At 47.2% G+C, this 20729-nt stretch overlaps 2 protein-coding genes across 7 annotated transcripts in view; one reads left to right on the top strand and one right to left on the bottom strand.

The window, feature by feature from the left end:
- UBAP1 (ubiquitin associated protein 1) overlaps positions 1 to 6420 on the top strand; it is a 74638-nt gene extending 68218 nt beyond the window's left edge. For all 5 annotated transcript variants that reach the window (XM_031014676.3, XM_031014675.3, XM_055351660.2 and 2 more), the window contains 3 exons: positions 3692 to 3874; positions 4569 to 4670; positions 5304 to 6420. In XM_031014676.3, the coding sequence (XP_030870536.2) occupies positions 3692 to 3874; positions 4569 to 4670; positions 5304 to 5444 (426 nt within the window). In that variant the 3' untranslated portion in view covers positions 5445 to 6420. The remainder of the gene's footprint in view (positions 1 to 3691; positions 3875 to 4568; positions 4671 to 5303) is intronic.
- LOC101150995 (sperm microtubule inner protein 6) overlaps positions 6282 to 20729 on the bottom strand; it is a 144385-nt gene continuing 129937 nt past the window's right edge. For both annotated transcript variants that reach the window (XM_063696954.1, XM_004047942.5), the window contains 5 exons: positions 16960 to 17031; positions 13490 to 13599; positions 9628 to 11874; positions 8966 to 9059; positions 6282 to 8415 (listed from right to left, as the gene is read on the bottom strand). In XM_063696954.1, coding sequence (XP_063553024.1) covers positions 8275 to 8415; positions 8966 to 9059; positions 9628 to 11874; positions 13490 to 13599; positions 16960 to 17031 — 2664 coding nt within the window. In that variant the 3' untranslated portion in view covers positions 6282 to 8274. The remainder of the gene's footprint in view (positions 8416 to 8965; positions 9060 to 9627; positions 11875 to 13489; positions 13600 to 16959; positions 17032 to 20729) is intronic.

The raw sequence follows: 20729 nt of genomic DNA, 5'->3' as shown, positions 1-20729 counted from the left end.
GCTCTGTAATCACGGCTCACTGCAGCCTTGACCTCCTGGGCTCAAGTGATCCTCCTGCCTCAGCCTTCTGGGTAGCTGGGACTACAGGCACTACAGGCACGTGCCACCACACCTGGCTAACTTTTTGTGTTTTGTAGAGATGAGTCTCAACTATGTTGTCCAGGCTGGTCTCGAAATTCTGAGCTTAAGCAGTCCTTCTGCCTCAGCCTCCCAAAGTGCTGGGATTATAGGCATGAGCCATTGCTCCTGGCCTTAGTTTGTTTATGATCATTTTAGTGGGCTTTTGGGAAGAAGAGATGGTAAAGACATTTTAGTGTGTTAAATGAAATTCTCCCTTTGAAAATTCTAGTGGACTTCAATTTATTCCACAACTGTTGATGAAGACCAGTAAGTGTAGAGCCAAGAGTCAGGCCCTGGGGATTTAGAAATGGGCATGACATGGTAACTGACCTCTCTGCAAGCTCACACTAATGTAATGTGATAAGTACTTTGCCAGCAGTGTGACTAAAGCTCTGTGGGACCGCAGGTGGCAGTGTGTCCGCTGAGTTGTGCACACACATTAGCAGTGGGTTAAAAGGAGGTTTATGGAAAGACTTGGTAGAAGCTGTCTTGAGGTTAGGCTTGAGGGCCACATAGGTACAGAAAGGACTGCCACCTTCTGAGGCCTGAGAGCATGCTGAGACTCTTCAGAAGCTTGAGCACTAATATTTGTCTCTGTTCACAAACGTACTTTCCCTCAAACACTCATATTTAATTTGGAAAGATTTCATAATAATTCTCATTTTTGTCTAGTTTCTACTTGGTTACAAATATGGAGCACTTCAGTCATCGAGTATGAAAATCCCTTTTTATGCCAGAGTCAACCTTTGCCCCTGCAGGAAGTAAATTTTACTGTTCTTTTATTGAAAAAATAATGACAAATGGCTACCATGAATGCAGTTAATAGTGTTTAAAAAGTCATATCTAGATTAATCCTATGAGCCTTATATATATTTGAAAATGGTACCCTGGAGTAAATAAATTTGGTGAGTAACTGGAGAAACTAAACACTGTTATAATTTTGATGAGGGATCCTTTCAAACCTTGTCTGTCCGTTTGGGGTCTGCTGGATTAGCCTATTGCCTGTTTGATTCATGAAACATTTATATGAAGGTGACTCTTATTTTGTTTGTCCCTGTTCAAGAAAAGTATCATCTGTTAGGATAGATGATACTTTAAAATCATCCATTTAAAATCAGTCATTTGATATCCCGTGCATCTTTTAAAAATACTGTAGAGCATGTACAATTAATAAATATCTTTTTTCTTATTTATTTATTTATTTATTTATTTATTTATTTATTTAGAGACGGTGTCTCGCTGTGTCAACCAGGCTGGAGTGCAGTGGCGCAATCTTGGCCCACTGAGACCTCCGCCTTCTGGGTTCAAGTGATCCTCCTACCTCAGCCTCCCAAGTAGTTGGGATTACAGGAATGCACCACCACACTTGGCTCATTTTGTATTTTTAGTAGAGATGGGGTTTCTCCATGTTGGTCAGGCTGGTCTTGAACTCCTGACCTCAGGTGGTCTGCCTGCCTTGCCCCCCAAAGTGCTGGGATTACAGGTGTGAGACACCTCACCCGCTGTTTTTTCACTTAATTCAGATGCTTTAAATAATTAACAGTCATATGTTAATTATTTGCTAACCTAACACCCTGTGCTGGATATTTGGTAGGTTGTCCCTAATATTTATTACAAATGATGTTGAGATGGATATATTCCTATACATAAATATTGGTTTGCATTATTATTATTTCTTTAGACTAGTTTCCTAGAAATAGGGAACTGGATCAAAGAATCTGAGCAGTTTTCTGGATTTATGCCATGTTTACCTAAAGCATACCAAATAACATTTCCACCAGTAGGGTATGTGAGAGTACTGTGTGTATGTTTAAAATAGATATGCTTTTTTTTTTTTTTTTTTCAGACAGAGTCTCACGCTGTCACCCAGGCTGGAGTGCAATGGCATGGTCTCCACTCACTGCAACCTCCACCTCCTGGGTTCAAGCGATTTTCCCACCTCAGCCTCCCGAGTAGCTGGGACTACAGGCATGTGCCACCACACCTGGCTAACTTTTGTATTTTTAGTAGAGATGGGGTTTCACTATGTTGGCCAGGCTGGTCTCAAACTCCTGACCTCATGATCCACCTGCCTCGGCCTCCCAAAGTGCTGGGATTACAGGCGTGAGCCACCGCACCCGGCTAGATATGATTTTATTAACATTTGTAATGTGCAGTATTCTGGGTATATGCCTGCATCCCACCAGGCATTTAGGAGGCATTATGAGAAGGGCAGGCAGTTGAAGAATAGTCCTGACTCCTTCCTGGCTGGGGAATGTCATGTGAGAGCTGGCATTGCTCTGTGGCTGTTGGTTTCTTTAGCCCAGGTTAAAGCCTGTCTCTAAAGAGGGAGACACAATCTTAGACCTGCCAAGTGGCTAGACTGGTGTGATCCAATCCCTGTGCCTTATTGTGACTCTTGTACCATAATGACAGCCCTGTGCTTGGGCTGCTGAGTGTGTGCTGTGGGTGAGATGGTTAAGCACCAACAGAATGGGCTCTGACGCCTATAGCCATCCTGGCTTTCCCCAGCAGACTTTGAGGAGAGCATCTGGTTACATCTATATAATTTCGAACTTGCTTCTAGGACAGAGGGCTTCCTACCACCTAACCATGCTCCCCCTCCCCACCAGTAAAACAAGGAAATAAAAAAATTTTTGTCTGAACATCTTCCCTGGTTCTTGGGACCTGCGCCAAGCTGTAAAAGGGCTTGTGACCTTGTTCCTGTGGTCAATGGGTCCTTTGGCCTGGGAGTGTGCTGTCTTCCTGCCTTGGGCTTGATTTGTGATCAGAAATGTTGGGGGAGTTAATCACTGCACTCTGTACGCCTATCCGACTGGGGTTAGTAAGTTCCAGTGGCAGGGAGCAGGCTGCCTGTAGCTGGTGGGCAGGTCCCTAGAGTCCAGATTCCAGTCTGTGGGATCCAGCCTGGTGTGGCTAGTATGCCTTCTGTCCCGGCACCGTAGGATGGCAGCTTTGGCAGGAAACGAAGCACAGTACATGATGTAGGGCAAAGGTGTGGAGTACCCTCAAAACCCTGGGTTCCTGAGCTGTCCAGGTTCCTAAGCTGTCCATGCATGGGAACCACACTCACAGCCTCTGCCGAAGAGTAGAGACTTTGGGATAGAGTTAGCTCCAAAGTGGGAGTATTTGAAGTGAAAAATGACCCCTCAGGACTGATACTTCAGCCTGGGAAAGGGATAATGCTGGAGAGAAATCATCGCAGCCAGCTTGGACATCAGTCCCGGGGGCAGCCACAACTTCTTTCTTCAACTCAAACCCTGGAGATTTGGGCATGCAAGGGCCTGTCGTGTTGTGGCGCTTTCTCGGTCACCAAAGTGGGACTAGGGCAGAGCAGGACAGCCACAATTGCAGGTGACCTCCCACCTTTTTCCCTCTCAGCTGGCACTCCCCCACCCCTCTTTGTTCCTTTTCAGGGTGTCTGACCAGCAACCTGGCGATTTCTTCCAACCTGACCACTTTTCTTGGGGCTTGAATAGTGTCAGAAATGCCAACCCCTGGACTAGGCTGCCTCAGTGACTTCTTTGGGGGCCCAGGTCTTCTTGCCTTGATCTTCTTGTTTTTCCACTAGGTCACCCCTCCTAATTTCTCAGTGTCACAAGTGCCCAACATGCCCAGCTGTCCCCAGGCCTATTCTGAACTGCAGATGCTGTCCCCCAGCGAGCGGCAGTGTGTGGAGACGGTGGTCAACATGGGCTACTCGTACGAGTGTGTCCTCAGAGCCATGAAGAAGAAAGGAGAGAATATTGAGCAGGTGAGCGGTTGGTCAGCCAGGAGGGCAGGCTCAGACCTGTGGAGCTGGAGTAGTGTCCTCCCCTGTCCTACAGCCCCTCAGACTTGTAGCACCAACCTCCTTTCCTGTGGGTTTGTGAGGACACAGGGCATGTTTTGGGGAAAGCCAGCAGCCTTGGGAGCAGTACTTCTTTTGGAAGCTATTCCGGGACCCAGGCTGAGAGACAGCTTTGGGAGAATTGGAGCTGTTCTCCAACTGCCCCCCCTTTCTCTGCCTCTCCAAAAGAGGCAGAGCTAGGCTTGGGGTATGGTCAAATGTCTCTTTCCAGGAATCTTCATCCTGTCATCTATGCCCAGAGTGTTGAATAGGGTACTGGAGTGTTAGACCTTGGTGACATTTTCTGACTTGGGCTGTTTTCTTAGAGTAGCCGCCTGCCCAGGCTGTGGAGTTGACCATTCTGGTGGGCGTGTCAGCTGTGGCTGCAATTCCTTTGGAAAATGCCTGCTCCTGTTTAGAAGGCTGTGCCTGTGTTCATTAAAGAGTCACTGGGGTCGTGTTGTGTTGGACACAGTCAAGGCACAAAATCAAATCCTATCCAGTATCTGACGGCCTGGGTGGGGCGGGGAACGGACTTCACACACTAGTTTGTTGAGGTCTCTTGGAAAGCACAGCAAAGAGCAGCAGTAGGTGCTAAACCCCTTGTTTCTTTTCTTAGATTCTCGACTATCTCTTTGCACATGGACAGCTTTGTGAGAAGGGCTTCGACCCTCTTTTAGTGGAAGAGGCTCTGGAAATGCACCAGTGTTCAGAAGAAAAGGTGGGAATCTTCATGCTTCATGGGAACCCTATGGAAAAGGAGGGACCAAGTAGTCCATCCTGGTTTTCTCCCTTGGCCCACACACAACCTTTTTGCTTTGCCAGTGACTATAGGTAGAAGTATTTGAAGGGCAGAATCTCCCAAGTATTCAGACAGGCCGAGGCCTGCGTTTGGCTTGGTGGTTGAAGCATTGGGTTGAAAACTTCAGAATCCCAGTGAAGGGAAGGGAATATTGGCCTGGGCTAAAAGCCAAACTTCTTAGATGATTAGGGAGGGAGATTGCTGGACTTTTTGCCTAGACTGCTCCTTGAAGAGCAGCCATTTCTGGGTTCAGTATCCTTCCTTGGTGGGAAGATGGATGTGGGTGGTGGGACCCAGACAGAGCTCAGCAAGAGTGAGCTGGGACTGGGCTGACTCCTGAAGGTTGATGGCCGTCACCAAACCCGTCTGCCTTGGCTTCCACCACAGCCCACCTCTGCTTGCTAGGGGACCTTATGGAGACTCACGGGGCTCTGGGGGAAGGATGTAGACATTCTGCTCTCCCCCAGTCCCCGTCCCACACACACACTCCTTCACTCGGCTGTGCTGTGACCCCACCCTTTTCTTTAATCTGTGTTCTCTTCTCTCCCTTAGATGATGGAGTTTCTTCAGTTAATGAGCAAATTTAAGGAGATGGGCTTTGAGCTGAAAGACATTAAGGAAGTTTTGCTATTACACAACAATGACCAGGACAATGCTTTGGAAGACCTCATGGCTCGGGCAGGAGCCAGCTGAGACCAGGCCCTGCCTAGGCCCTGCCGCAGAACCACCATCCCTGGGAGGCCCTGCAGAGCCCACCTGTGGGGAAAGAGAAGGGGCAGCTTCCGGATTTTCTTTTGGGGGTTAGAAGGTCAGGTGTGGAGACTGCTCGCCAGTCTCTGTGAGCCTAGGCCCTGAGCTGGGGAGGTAGGGAAGATTCGGGCATGTGAATGCCCCCAGAACTGTCCTAGCTCCTTCCGTATTAAACGCATTTGCATTTTGAGAAGTGTCCTTCCCACCTCAGCCCTCCGGAGAGACTACCCTAGTCTTTCTGGGGTGTTTATGTCCTCAGCTGAAGCCTGGCCTAGTTGCTGAGAGGGGCTGGGGAGATGGGGCAGGAGGGCCAGACTCAATGCTGCTGTGGAGCTAGGTGCTTCCCCCTTCCCCTGAGACTGGTGGACTGAACTCCAGTCGAGTTCAAGTGAAAGATTCTTCCAGGGTTTTATTTTTTCCCCTCCTAACAAAGTCTCATAGTGTTAACATTGGTTCTGCAATATCTCTGAGGTGCAAAGAATGCACTTTTCCCTATGGGGCCCAGAGTTTGCCTTTTCTGCCAGGCAGTCACCACGCTTCCCTACCCCAGCCTGTTTCTTTTGGCTTGGTTTGGACCACAGTCCTCTGCTACCCAGGGTTTTAGAGCCTCTAGGAAACAGTTGAAGAAATCATTGGCCCCTTCCCAGCACATTGAATGGGTAAGCAGACAGGCCATGATTTAGTTGGCCAGCACTAACTCCACCTCTGTTCTCCTTGAACAGCTTCCCCTCCAGCCCACTGCTTTAGGATGACACAATGAATAACACCTAGTCATAGAAATCAGTCTCTCTGGTTTGTTTTGTATTATGTTGTACATCATTAAAGATCTAAATACAAAGGATATACAGTCTTGAATCTAAAATAATTTGCTAACTATTTGATTCTTCAGAGAGAACTACTAATAAAAATCTAAAAGGTATGTCTTGGTGTGATAACTTCTTTATTACCAAGGCTTTTTTATGGGAGTGGGGGGGCCATGTGGTGTATAAAGAGGAGATTTCTTGCTTAGATTTGCTGGGGATAGAATAGGACCTAACCGTTTTCTGTTTCGGAGCTTTCTTCCCACTTCAGACCTGTCCTCGTTTTTGGTTTGCAAAGGCAAGCCTAGACTGAGTCTTTTAAACCTGACCCAGCTCCGTCTGTGGACCAAGGACGTAGGCCTTCCTGACTGTGGAGTTGGGATAGGCTGGGCCTTCAGGGGGATCACCCAGTAAAAGAGGAAGAAGCCCTTTTACTGTGAGCAGCAGGCATTTATGCATCATTTGCCACAAGCAGAGGACGGGATTTAAACTGTTTCACCAGCTCTCAGTGGTGCTGTTGTATATGATGATAGAACAGGGTTCATTCCTAAAGTAAGTTTTTGTCCTTGACCTTAATATTGTGCCATTGTCCCACTTGAGCTTTTGGCTAGACTGGGTCTTTTAAGGTTTTTAGTGATCATGTGAGGGAGGGGCCGCAGTGCCCTGCGGCCGGGAAGCACCAATAAGGATGCCCCCTGGCGGTCAGATGAGGCCCTGTCAGGCTGACAAAGGGTGACTGACTGGACCAGGCTGCTAGTGTCTCAAGAGAGCCATTTAACCCTCTTCTTGGCCTTTTAATTAAGCCCTCTTAAAACCATAAAAAGTTATCCTTTATCTGAAGGAAATAAAAGCTCACATAGTAATGGGCGTTCGGGCCAAGGCCGTGACTCATGAATCTGCATTTGACCCAGAGTGGCTTTAAAGTAATTGGCACCTGGAGGCTACTTTGTCTTCCCTGTCCTGAGCTGCCTCCTGCTAAAAAGATACACAGCAGGCAGAACTTGGCTGAAGGTTTGTGTGTGAATTCTGTTTCAGAGGCCTCAGACTGTTGAACAGAGCACTCTGTTCAACTGCCAAGGTTCCCAACACAGACCCCTGAGAGGCAGGGTGGCTGGGCAGGGTGAACTGGATGAAGGCCAGGCTAGGAGATGGACTATTCCATGAGGGGGCTGGGTAGTGAGGTGTCCCAGATAGGAGCCAGGAGCTGCCATGGAAGCATGAGAGTATCGGGCATTGTACAGAGGCCTTTTACCCAAGCAAAAGTCAGGAGAAAAATTGATGTGTGACACAGGCACCCTCTTCTGCTTCAACAGTGGATTGCAGGAAGGGAAGGGAGCTGTAAATATAAGGCCTGTCTCACATCTGCTGCTGTCAGTGACACATCAAGTCAAGGTTTATGCTATTTACATTTTCAAAAACGCCTCTAAATCCCCAAATCAATCTCCAAGGGCTGATGGGGCAGAGCTCACCCCACCCGTCCCCCTAGCACCAATGTTTAAGTTTGGGCCAGTGTTTAGTCTTCTAAGTTAGGCACAGAATTCAGCTGGTGAAGCCTCTGGTCTCAGCATGTTGTCTTCTCTGTCTTGTGACCTCTGACCTCTAGGCTACCACTGACCACCCCATCCTCTGATCCCCAAACTTAGAAACTTCAGGGTTATTAGACCCAAATATATTCCCACAGGCAAGGGGTCAGTTAATCATATTCTCTAGGCACAAGGGAAAGGCATTAGGTTCTTCGGCCTGGCCCACCCTTGGAGGCACTCCTGTGCATGGAACTGAGGGACAGGGGCCTGGCCCTGAGGGAGAAGCTGGGACCTATCTGAAGCCACGTGGGGCTGGGGTGACGCTAGCATAGGCAGGACCAGCGTGTGGGTTCTGGTGTGTGCAGGGAGGACCTGGCAGAGGCTCCTCCAGCCTGAGAGCCCAGCACAGACTCCTGCAGGGCCCCCACCATCTCGGCACAGGGTCTGGCTCTAAGACGGCACTGTTCCCTCAGGGGCTGCGGTGGGCCCGTGGCAGGTGAGATAGAGCTGCAGCTGGCTCCTCAGACTCTGGATACACTTGGATTTCAGAACCATGATTTCATCCAGCTGGGTCACAAAATCTTCAAAATCCTGAGAAGGAAACAAGGGACGAATACAGCTTTTGCTCTTGCTGGCGCTCTGCCAGATCTGCTTTTTCAGTCCCTCCTCTGGCAGGAAAGTTTCAGAACCCAGGCCACTCTTCCGGCAGGAGAACATGTAGGATAGTTGCTATGGCACAGGGTGGGGCCTGCTGCTCTGCATTCGAGACACTTTCCAAGCAGAGGAGTATTTTGTAAGGCAGAAGGGTATTTGGTAGAAATACCTACGTGTGGTAGGCAGCAGACTGGTCACTGTTAGTCACAGGGAGGGGCCCCGACAAACCGCTAGGAAGGCAGAGCAGCTGAGGATAGAGGCTGGAAACATTTTAGCCTGGAAAAGGCGAGTGTTGCACCATCTCCCACCTGTACCTATACTCAAGATGTCTCAAAGGCATGGCAAGAGGAGGCGTGAGGCCTCAGTCATGGTTAGTGTGTGCCAGGAGACCCTTTCCCCACACACAGCCACAGCAAACAAGATGACCATCAAATTAGCTGCAGGCTAATTCCCAACAGCCTGTGAGTGTCCAGCCAGGGCTACTTACATTAGAAGCCAGCTGGCTCATCAGCGTCTCCTCCTTGAAGCCGAGCTCAGCCATTTCATCCAGCTGTTCCTGGTGTGCTCGGATGACCACCTGCCTGGGAACACCAGAGAGAACACTGTGATCTTCCTGGCCTCCCAGCCTCTCCTGGGTAGCTTTCTGGAGGTGATCTCATTTGTAAGCTGAGAGCTGCCTCTGCCAAAAATGGTCAGGGTTTTGACCAAGGCCAGCTTACCAACCAGCTCCCCCTCACCTGCTCTTTCTCAGGATTAGGTAAGGAATTACGGAGTACCAACGAGATACAGGGAGGGAGACAGGGGCTTCCCAAGTTGTCTCTTGCCTCCCCAGCTGTACTGAGGGGCAGGGCTGGGTGCTGCTGTTCTTCCACAGGAGCTGCCCATTTCCCACAGCTTCCCTGCAGAAAGGCTCTCAAGGCTGTGACTGCAACTGGCATACTTGGCACAAGATGGAGCCTATTGCCTGGTCTGCTATCATTTCTACTTCCTGTGGAGGGCCCAGGACCAAAGCAGAGGGTTGGAGCTAGAAGCAGACTAGCTCACCTGCGTACCCCTGCATGGCTTCTCTTTGTCCATGACAAAACAGTAAGCTGGAGTGGAGGGTGGGTGCCAAAGGGGCTCAAGTCTTAGGGAAAGTGTCCAACTTACTGCGCTTGCTCCAGGGTGGGCTGACGGAGTGTCCCTGCAGTCTTGGGAGAGCAGCTGGGAACCAAGGGAGAACTTGGCCTTGCTAAGCACCTTGAGATCGGCCTGGGTTTGAGCCATGTGATATTTTCACTGTTGCAGGGCAACTTGATGGGGTCTGTGGACAAACCAAACTCCTGCCAACCAAGCCTTGTAGGATGTTTTCTCTCCTGGGCCCAGAGCTGGTCAGCCACATCACTACTTCCTGTTCGTGGGGTGAGTGTAGGTCCAGAATGGGGTACCCCCATATGTATGGTGGTGAAGGGCTTTCCTGGGAAACCCCAGGAGCCATCCAGCCCCGTCTCCTCTGCATCAGCATCATACTGCTCACTACCCATGTGTTCGTGGGAGAAAAGTACAGTCTCTCTGCTCTGGCAGGCCTCTCCCAGGTCTGCCTCCCTGCTGGGCAGCTTGTCAGCTGGGTGCTGACGGATGGGTGATGGGGACAGAGCTGGAAGATCACCACCAGGCTTATTATCAGGGGGAGATGAGGACAGCCACAGGTGCCCAGTTGCTGAAGACACTGGCAAGGCTGCCTCTTGATCACCAGATGGCACTGTGTGGCTCACAACTGGGCCCCCTGTGCTCTCTGCCACTAGACTGTGTGTAGCCTCATCCTGGACCAGCTGCTCCGAGGGAGGAGACCCTTCGTTGTCTAGGTTCTCCAGGAGGGACATGGTGAGGGGAGACATGAGTCCAGAAGCATATTCAGCATGCGTGCCTAACTGCCCCCTAGGGTCCTCTCTTGGGACAGCATGACCGTTTTTCACAGTGCTGGTCACCTGGATTGGGCCTTCTGCACTGACTTCTCTCAGAGGTGTGGTGACTGTGTCTCTTTGGTCTGGGGATCCAGGAACTGCAACGTGGGACAATGAGATAGTGAAACCATCTTCCTCTGGGGATGGCAAGTTGCCCTCATTCTCCCCAGAAACCTCACTTTGGGAGGCATCCTTTCTGAGATCAAAGGAAGAGCCTCCACCTCTTTCCTGTCTATATATGAAATCTACCTGTGAACAGTATGGCTTCTCTGCCAGACTGTCTCTGGGAGAAGGCCCTGAGGAAGTAGAGTTCTCTCTGCTCCAGTCCACGGGCCCCTTACTTGGGCTGCAGCTGTGATCGAGTGCTGCTCTTCTGTGGTTTATGGGGTCCCTGGAGTCCACCCAGCTTTTAGTTAGATCTTTCTTGTCACCTGTCCTGGGGCTAGAAAACAGACTCTGCTGTCTTTCTGCCACCTGCTTCTCAGGACCCTGTCCCCACGTCTGGTGCAGGAAGAATGAGTCTTCGCTATTCTCCAGGGTGTTCCTTTGCTTTGTGGCCCTCTGACTAGAGATGTGTGAAAAAGAATCTTCACTGAAATCACTGTCATCAAGTTCCTCTACTTGGGCTCCATCATGGTTTTCAGAGTAAGAGTGGAACAGAGGCGGAGTCTCATTCGTGAGCTGACCCTCTGGGGGCCTGTACTGGCATAAAGACCTTTTCAGTGGTTGGTATTTTAACTTCTGTTGGAGGAGAGGTGGCTGTTGGAACTGCTGGTGATAGAAACGCAGATGTTCCTCCCTCTCCTTCTGATGTGGCGGGATGTTTGTCCAAGCTTCAGAGGCAGGCCTAGCAGGCGTGCCCCTCTGGCTGTCTTGACTGTACTCAGCCCTGTGGTGGGCGTTGCCAAAGGAGAGCTCAACTCGAGACACAAGCTGCTTCTGTACTGGCTGCACTGTCTGCACTTTCTTGCACTTGGTGGACAGCTTACCACGCACTAGGCCTTCTCCTGGGCCTGAGGCCCTGCTTTCCCACCCAAGGACAGTTTTGTTGCCCATTCGATTTTTCTCAGAGCACAATGGTGCTGACTCTTCTGCCTTTTTTTTGGCCACATGTCCAGAGCGCACAGTTCCTTTCACAGGGCTAGCATGAATGACCCACTCTTGTGAAGGACTCCCTCTGGAGCCACCCCTTTTACCAGAGACCTTAGGTGCAGAAGCAAAAGGAATGTTGGGTGGGTGGCTGGTCAGAGGATGGACCTTCCCTCTCGTGGAACCAGGGGCTGCCACTGTGAGTGACTGCTGAAATCCCAGCTTGACTTTTTTGGGAGAACATTTGTCCCCTGACAAAGCCCCAGGGGAGCTCTGAATTCGTTTTGGAGAGGAGTTTCCAGATGTCCGATTTCGACTGGTAACTGAAGTGCAACACTTAATGCCTTTCTTTAGTTCTTTGACCCTGTAAATAATCATTTTATGTTAAATGTGTATTTTCACATGTTCTGCAATTCCTTTTCTATAGCTTTCTGGGAAAACAAAAACCAAAGAAAAGTATTACAAGGATTTGGAGTTATTTCTTTATCTGGGATAGAATAAGAGGAAAAGGGAACATTCTGTTTCAGCATGAGATAGCCCTCTGTACCTGAATGAAAAAGAGCAGTGTTGGCTGGTTGTAGTGGCTCACATCTGTAATCTCAGCACTTTGGGAGGTTGAGGCAGGAGGACTGTTTGAGCCCAGGAGTTCAAGACCAACCTGGGCAACAGAGCAAGACCTCATCTCTACTAGAAATAAAAAAATTAGCCAGACATGGTGATGCGTGTCTGTAGGCCCAGCTACTTGGGAGGCTGAGGCGGGGAATATTGCTTGAGCCCTGGAGTTCAAGGCTGCAGTGAGCCATGATCGCACTATTACACTCCAGCCTGGGTGACAGGGTGAGACTCTGTCTTTAAAAGACAATCTAGAAAGAACAGTGTCTTCTCTGAGGATATAAGCATGCACCCAACATTCCATGATCAGAAGAAGCCTTTTGGAAATCACCACAGCCCCATGTAAGGGACAGGCCAGAGACACCAGTCTCAGAAGTGCACTGTGTTTATGCAGGGCCCACACTGCTTCCTGGAGAGAGGCCAACTCAGGAGTTCGTGTCCACCACTTACCTGCAATTCCACAGAGTCCTCTTTTTCTGCAAACCACCCCCTTTCAGGCTTCTCTAGGAAGATGAGTTCCCTCAAACCTGCTGGGACCTCAGGAAGCAAAACCTCCAGAAATACACAGGCTTGTGCTCATTCCATTAAGGGAAAAATGACTTGTCTATTCCCAGGGTTTCTCAACCTTAGCACTATTGACATTTTGTACCAGATAATTATTTCTTGAAGGATGTTTAGCAGCATCCTTGGCCTCTGCTCACTAGATGCCAGTAGCACTTCTTCCCGGTCATGGCAATCAAAAACATCTTACCTACTAGGAGAGCACATGTGACCACAGGGTGAGAGATGGAAGGGATCCCAGCAGATACCACAGTCACCCACAAAGAGGCCTGGCCAGGCAGTCAGAGTTGCTGGCTCTGACACCAACTCCTAGTGAGCCTTTGGAAAGATCCTACCCTTCTCTGGACCTCAGTTTATCCTCTAACATGTTTGGGTTGGGACCTTCTGGACACAGATAGCTCTAAGTGATTCTGCCTTGACAAGTAATACGTCTTCGATCTCTTACAATTTGGGCTGAGGCCAGCAGGAAGAAAACAACACTGAGCCTTCCACCCATTAATATTTCACTTCCCACTAGCCATTTAAAAGCCACTGACAGAATTAACTCCTGAACAAGGGAATGTGTCATTTTCCTCTTGTCATGCTTGCAAAGTGACAGGGCCTACCAGGTCACAGTCTTCAAATGACTAATTGCCAAGAACAAGGCTGTGGCGCTCAAGGTCAGATCCCTATGGGTGTGTGAGTGGGAGAGACATGTGCATGCACTTGCACACACACACGCGTGCACACATGCTCACACACACGCGTGCTGCACAGACATGCACATGCACACTTACACACAACCTGCCATCTGGGAGCTGACTTACCGGTCAGCATAGCGCAAGGTGTTGAGAGTGTGTTCAGTGGCCACGTGGCTTGGTGAGATGTTGGCGATCATGCAGGTTTTGGCATTGCCGATGAAAGAGTCCTTCAGGACCTGTCCAAAACAGAAGGCAGGTCAATGAGTGAAGTCAATTAACAAAGTGCATACTGACTACTTACTAGGTGCAGGATGCTGGGCCATAGTTCCCTTCTGTCCACAAAAAGGTAATTAACATTAACAAAAGAAAAAATACAAATGGCCAATAAACACAGAAAAAGGTACTCACCACATCACTAATCCAAAAAATGCAAACAAACCATTAAAAAAACCAATGTTTTTAACTCATTAGATTAAGAGACTAACGATGCCATTCCTTGGTGAGGGTCCAGGGAAATGAGTACTCTTCTACGCTGGCATGTACCATGAACTGGACAAGCTTTCCAGAGGGCAGTTTGGCAATATGTATCAAAATGTAAAAAGAAGCCAGGTACAGTGGCACTCACCTGTCTGTAGTCCCAGCTACTCAAAAGGCTGAGGCAGGAGGATCGCTTGAGCCCAGGAGTTCAAGACTAGCCTGGGCAACATAGCAAGAACCTGTCTCAAAAACAGGAAAAAGTATGTTTTGGTTTGGCAATCACACTTCTAGGACTTTATCCTAAGGAGATAATTGCTCAATTGACCAAAAAAAAGTATATATGATATTCATTACATTATTTATAATAGTAATATTTAGTAAAAATCTAGGTATCTATAAACAGGGAACAAACTAAATAATTATACACTGAATATAATAAAACCATTAAAAATGATTATACCTGTACTTAGGAACACAGAAAGATATCTAAAGCTTATATCTTCGAGGGAAAAAGATGTATGACTCCATAACTCTGTAAGCAGATCCACATGAGGCTATGCGGGCGGAGAAATGACTAGAAGGAAGTTCACTAACGTAGCAGTGTGTGGTTATCACTGAGGTCTGGGACTTTATCTTTTACTTTCTTCTTTATACTTGTATGTACAATTGGAATTCTTATGTTTTAATTAAAAAGAAACACATTTTCTGGAAATGGGGAACTTGTCTTAAAAAATAAGAGCTGGCTGGGGACAGTGGCTCATGCCTGTAATCCTAGCACTTTGGGAGGCCAAGGCGGGCAGATCACCTGAGGTCAGGAGTTCAAAACCAGCCTCCCTAACATGGCGAAACCCTGTCTCTACTAAAAATACAAAAGTTAGTGAGGCATGGTGGCACACACCTGTAGTCCCAGATACTCCAGGGGCTTGCGGCAGGAGAATCGCTTGAACCCAGGAGGTGGAGGTTGCAGTGAGCCAAGATCACACCACTGCACTCCGGCCTGGGCGACAGAGTGAGACTCCCTCTCAAAAATAAATAAATAAATAAGTAAAAAACAACAGAGCCAATGCCAGAATCAGGACTAACCACCTATAAGTAGGTTCCTGGGTCCCTGGTTAAAATCATGTTTGAGAAGACTTAACCTACAGATCACCAACTGTGATGGGTAAGGAACTATGTTTTTACAGGTTCTGCCCAAGTACTATGGAGCCGCTACTCTAGCTGCACAGAATAAAACTCTGCCCATGTGCGGGGCTGGCTTCATCCTGCAGCATACAAAAAAATCTTCTCCTAGACATCTCTCTACCTTGTCTGTCCTCCACTGTGCACAGGACACAAGGCGAAAAAGAACCCAGGACACCCACAACTGTCTTCACAGCTGTTTATACCTAGGTACACCCTCCCATGCCACTCTTCCGCAGCCATTATGAATGCTGATTTAACATCTACTGGAGTTTTCTGTTAATAAAGAGGCACACTTTCATGACAGAAAAACAAAACAAAACAAAAACCCTATTTGTTCCACTAAGAATAATCATAGTTAACATTTATGTCATTTTTTTGTGTAGTGTTTTTGTCCATGTCGCAAATTTTAAAAATGATAAAAACAGAAAGTGGTCATACAGTACATGATCTTTTAACATGAAAAGTTGCAGTTTCACCTTTACTCCCATTGTTACTTCCAAATAGATCCAATGCTGTTTCTTCTGCATCTTTTTAAACGTTTTTCCCTGTGTGGCTGCGTAATAGTAGAAATCACATAGGCAATCACATTATTACCTTGTTCTACAGCTTGCTTTTTTCACATCACAATAGATCTTGGTCATCTTTCCTATCAGTACATGTAGAAAATCTAGCTCATTCATTTTAACTGCCTGAAGCCATTATTTTTTTGTGCCGAAACACTGGTCTAAGTCTTAGAGCCAAGAAAGTATCAGGTAGCTACGCCACCCTATTCAATGCAAAGGCTTAGAGACTTCACTAATTCAACATTTTCTTTTCTTTTTTAAGATGAGGTCTCTTTTTGTCGCCCAGGCTGGAGTGCAGTGGCGTGATCACAATTCACTGCAGCCTCAACCTCCAGGGCTCGAGTAATCCTCCCGCCTCAGCCTCCCAAGTAGCTGGGACCATGGGACCACAGGCACGAGCCACCACACCCAGTTAATTTTTAAATTTTTTGTAGAAAGGTTGTTTGGGCTGGTCTGGAACTCCTGGGCTCAAGCGATCCAATTGCCTCAGCTTCCCAAAGTGCTGGGATTACAGGCATGAGCCACTGTGCCCTGCCCAGAGTTACCATACACTGGAAATAAACAGAAAGGTGGTGACCAGAACAGCGCTGCTCTCCCCAAGGAACCCCTGCCGCCCCATCCTGAAGATATCCCTGCCTGAGTCTGCCCCTTCCTAAAGTCCTACGACAGGCTGAGTATCCCTTCTCCGAAACGCTTGAGAAGAAAAGTTGTTTTGGATTTCAGATTTTTTTTCAGATTTTGGAATATCTGCATTATCCTTCTGGTTGCACATCCCTAACCCAAAAATCTGAAATCCTTTGAGCATCATGGCACTCAAAAAGTTTTTAATTTTGGCCAGGCATGGTGGCTTATGCCTGTAATCCCAGTACTTTGGAAGGCTGAGGCAGGCGGATCGTTTGAGCTCAGGAGTTCGAGGCCAGCCTAGGCAACATGGTGAAACCCTGTCTCTACCAAAAAAAAAAAAAAAAAAATTATATATATATATATGGCCAGGCATGATGGCATATGCCTGTAGTCCCAGCTACCTGGGAGGCTGCGGTGGGAGGATTGCTTGAGCCTGGGAGGCAGAGGCCACAGTAAGCCAAGATCACACCACTGCACTCCAGCCTGGGTGACAGAGTAAGACCCTGTCTCAAAAACAACAACAAAAAGTTTTGATTTTTGAAGCATTTCAGATTTCAGATTTTTAGATTAATGATACTCAACTTGTAGACAGAGTTCCTGGAAGGAATTTCACTCCTCTCCTTCTCTTTTCCCCACTGTGCCCAGCATCATGTCTTACTGACAGTGGATGCTCGACTGAATGAACAAATACATGAAATAAGGAAGAAATGAACGAATCAGAACAAACTCAAGGCTCACATTTAACTTTACCTGAGTTAGTTTGCTTTGCCTGAAGGGAGTATGGGTGTGTTCCTGATCCAGTGCTCGGATACATTCCTTCAGCTGCAAAGTGGGAGAACAAGCACATCAAGTATCAAGTGCAAAGGGAGAGTAACAGACCTGATGCCGCCTCCACAGGAAGCTTGTTTTTCTTCAATAAACCACACTCAGACAATCCTCCAAAAGGAAGTCAAAATGGCCTGTAGTTTCCATTCAACAAGAGAAACCAAGCTAGACTGGGAAACACCATCCTGTGCTGCCTAGCTGAAGGCCTCCCAGCTTAAAGGCTGGGATCTTAGGACTGGCCCTGAGTTGACGGCGGGGAACAGACAGACGCTGGGACCTACCCTCAAGTTCCAGAGTTCAAGCTCATGTGGTGGTAGTTCTGGCTTGCTGGCTCCCTTTCTCTCCTCACATTCTTCCCAACTGTTGATGCACTTAAATAGACAAAATATCTATATCCACTTCCCCACTCCCTGCTCACACATGCACACCTGTTGGCGTACATTCAAGCATAGATTCAGATATCTGAATGGGGTAGGAGAAATTCTAGAGCCAGAGCTAGAAGGAAACTGAGAAATCACCTAGGCCTACCCCCTCGTTTTATTTATTTTTTTCTTAATTTTTTTTTTTTTTTTTGGAGAGATGGGGGTCTCTGTATATTGTTGCCCAGGCTGGTCTCAAACTCGTGGCCTCAAATGATCCTCCTGCCTCAGCCTCCCGGAGTGCTGGGATTACAGCCAGCACTTTGACCACACACAATTAAAAATGACCCTTCATTTAAAAACAGCAGGGTCTGCGGCACAAAGGCAAAGGAATGTTCCTTGCTCATGGCTGTACTCCCTCAGTGAGAAGCGCTCATTGGACATGATCAGGACAGCAGAGATCTGGATATGTGGACCTCCAGGGCAAACACTCCCATCAGAAACAGTGGTGGGGGTCGTGGGGGGCAAGATGAGGGAGGAGAGACCTTCTATTTCTGAGTGATGCATCTAGGCTAAAAGATAGTAAAAGAAAAGAAAAGGAGCTGGGTGCAGTGGCTCATGCCTGTAATCCCAGCACTTTGGGAGGCTGAGGCGGGCAGATTATTTGAGCTCAGGAGATCGAGACCAGCTTGGCCAACATGGTAAAACCCCGTCTCTACTAAAAATACAAAAAAAAAAATTAGCCGGGCATGGTGGCACATGCCTGTAATCCCAGTTACTCAGGAGGCTGAGAAAGGAGAAAAGCTTGAACCCGGGAAGTAAAGGTTGCAGTGAGCTGAGATCATGCCACTGTACTCCAGCCTGGGTGACAGAGCGAGACTCCGTCTCAAAAGAAAAAAAAAAAAAAAGAGGGAAGAAGGTGGAAGCAATCCCTTGGAATTGCCACCAAGAATAGGTAGTTTGCCTCCAGAGTGTGCTATGGCTGTTCTTAGCAGCAGCCACAGATGCCCGCAACTGCCCTACCTCTATCCAAGAAGCTGCAGGGTATAAACAGGTGTGAGGAAATTTCCTCTTTTATTAAAAATCTATCCAGTATTCCCCAACTTTAGCACTGAGAAGATTCTCCACTGAGAATGAACAAGTAATCAAACCCTGCTCCTCACAGACTCAAATTCAAGCGTGGCCACCAATCCCTACAAGCTTTTTTTCTTTTTTTAAATAAAAAAAGTTTGGCTCCCTCTCTCACCCTCCCAACTTATCCCTCATGAAGTCTGGAAAGAATGTACCTACCTGGAGACTTCAGTTCTGATAAAAAATAAGTAAATAATGTGGAGCAGCACAAGGCAGCATATACAGCTGGAAAAAGGAATGAGGAAGAGCTCTATGTACAGTCATGGAGTGATCTTGAGGATGCCGTTAAGTGACAAAAGCGAAGTGCAAAACAGTGTTGAGAGTATGTTAGCATTTTTTCTAAGAAAAGGGGTGAGTGCAAACATATATATAGACAGAAAAATGATTTTACAAGGGGAGGAAGGTAACGAGGCTGAGAGTACAGGGATGGAAACTATACTTCTTTGAATGTGGCTTATTTTACAATTTTTACTTTAAAACCACATAATTTTTTTTGCTTTTTGCTGTTTGTTTGTTTAAGAGATGGGGTCTAACTTTGTATCTCAGGCTGGAGTGCAGTAGCACAATCACAGCTCACTGCTGCCTTGAATACCTGGACTCAAGTGATCCTCTCACCTCAGCCTCCCAAGTAGCTTGGGTTACAGGTGCGCACCACCACACCCAGCTAATTTGTAAATGTTTTGTAAAGACAGGGGTCTCCCTGTGATGCCCAGGCTGGTCCTGAACTCCTGGGCTCAAGTGATCCTCCTTCCTTGGCCTCCCAAAATGCTGGGATTACAGGTGTGAGCCACAGCTCCTGGCCTAAATGTTTTAAAATAATTACAAAATAAGGTTAAATCAAAATAAATAAGCAATTCGTAAAACCAAAACCAAACAAATGAACCTAACACTATGAAATTGGCAGGCTTAAACACACAGAGAAGAATTATTTCAGGTGATTTGACAGCACAATATTATGACTGTACATCCTTAGTAGGATACAACCCAATTAAAAAGAAAACTGCGATAAAAATCTTGAACTGAATTAATCATATTATAAATAATATTAGCATTATTTTGAAATACATATATATTAAAGTAGAGCAAATAAATGTTGTTAGGAACTAAGATTTCTAGCATAACAGAAAAAAGAGACAAATACACATTTAAATAAATTAAATAAAAACTGTGTAATTTTATTTATTTTTTTAATATTATTATTCATTAGCTTTCTTCAGACGAGACAGTTTATTTTTTGAGACAGGGTCTTGCTTTGTTGCCTAGGCTGGAGTGCAGTGGTACAATCATGGCTCACTGCAGCCTCAACCTCCTGGGTTCAAGCAATCCTCCCACCTCAGCCTCCCAAGTAGCTGTGACTACAGGAGTGTGCCACCACGCCCAGCTAATTTTTAAGTTTTTTGCAGAGACAGGGTCTCATTATGTTGCTCAAGCTGGTCTCAAACTCCTGGGCTCGAGTGATCTGTCCACCTTAACCTCCCAAAGTGCTGGAATTATATGTGTGAGCCACTGGGCCTGGCCTGCAATCTTAAACTAATTTATTACTATAAATCCCACATATATTTTTCCTTTTCAAAACAAAAAATAACACCTTATTTATTAGCTCTGTCCACAGAAAAGGCCCAGAAGCAAGGGCTAACGCAGTAGTGATAAGCACCCCTAATACACAGACTGAAGTCTCTAAACACCATTTCCTTCTCAAAAAAACCAAGGCTCAACCGGGCACGGTGGCTCATGCCTGTAATCCCAGCAATTTGGAAGTCCGAAGCAGGCGAATCATGAGGTCAGGAGTTCAAGACCAGCGTGGCCAACATGGTGAAACCGGGTCTCTACTAAAAATACAAAAAATTAGCTGGTTGTGGTGGCAGGTGCCTGTAATCCCAGCTACTCAGGAGGCTGAGGCAGGAGAATCGCTTGAACCTAGCAGGCAGAGGTTGCAGTCAGCCAAGATTGTGCCACTGTACTCCTGCCTGGGCAACAGTGTGAGACTCCATCTCGGAAAAAAAAAAAAAAAAAAGAAAGAAAAAGAAACCAAGACTCATTGAAGAAATGGCTGATTCGAGGTCTGGAGAGGGAAATGTATAAAATGAGCCTAGAACATAGGCTCTCGTCATATCAGAAAGCCAGGAAGCTATCAAGAACGAGTAGGGTTGTGCCAAAAAGACACAGGAACATTCTTGAAACAGCTCCTATCGGCTAAATATGTTG

Source organism: Gorilla gorilla, chromosome 13, assembly GCF_029281585.2.
Source record: "Gorilla gorilla gorilla isolate KB3781 chromosome 13, NHGRI_mGorGor1-v2.1_pri, whole genome shotgun sequence".
Lineage (NCBI taxonomy): Eukaryota > Metazoa > Chordata > Mammalia > Primates > Hominidae > Gorilla > Gorilla gorilla.
Note: the sequence above shows the minus strand (reverse complement) of the source record. Positions and strands in the feature narration are given on the sequence as shown.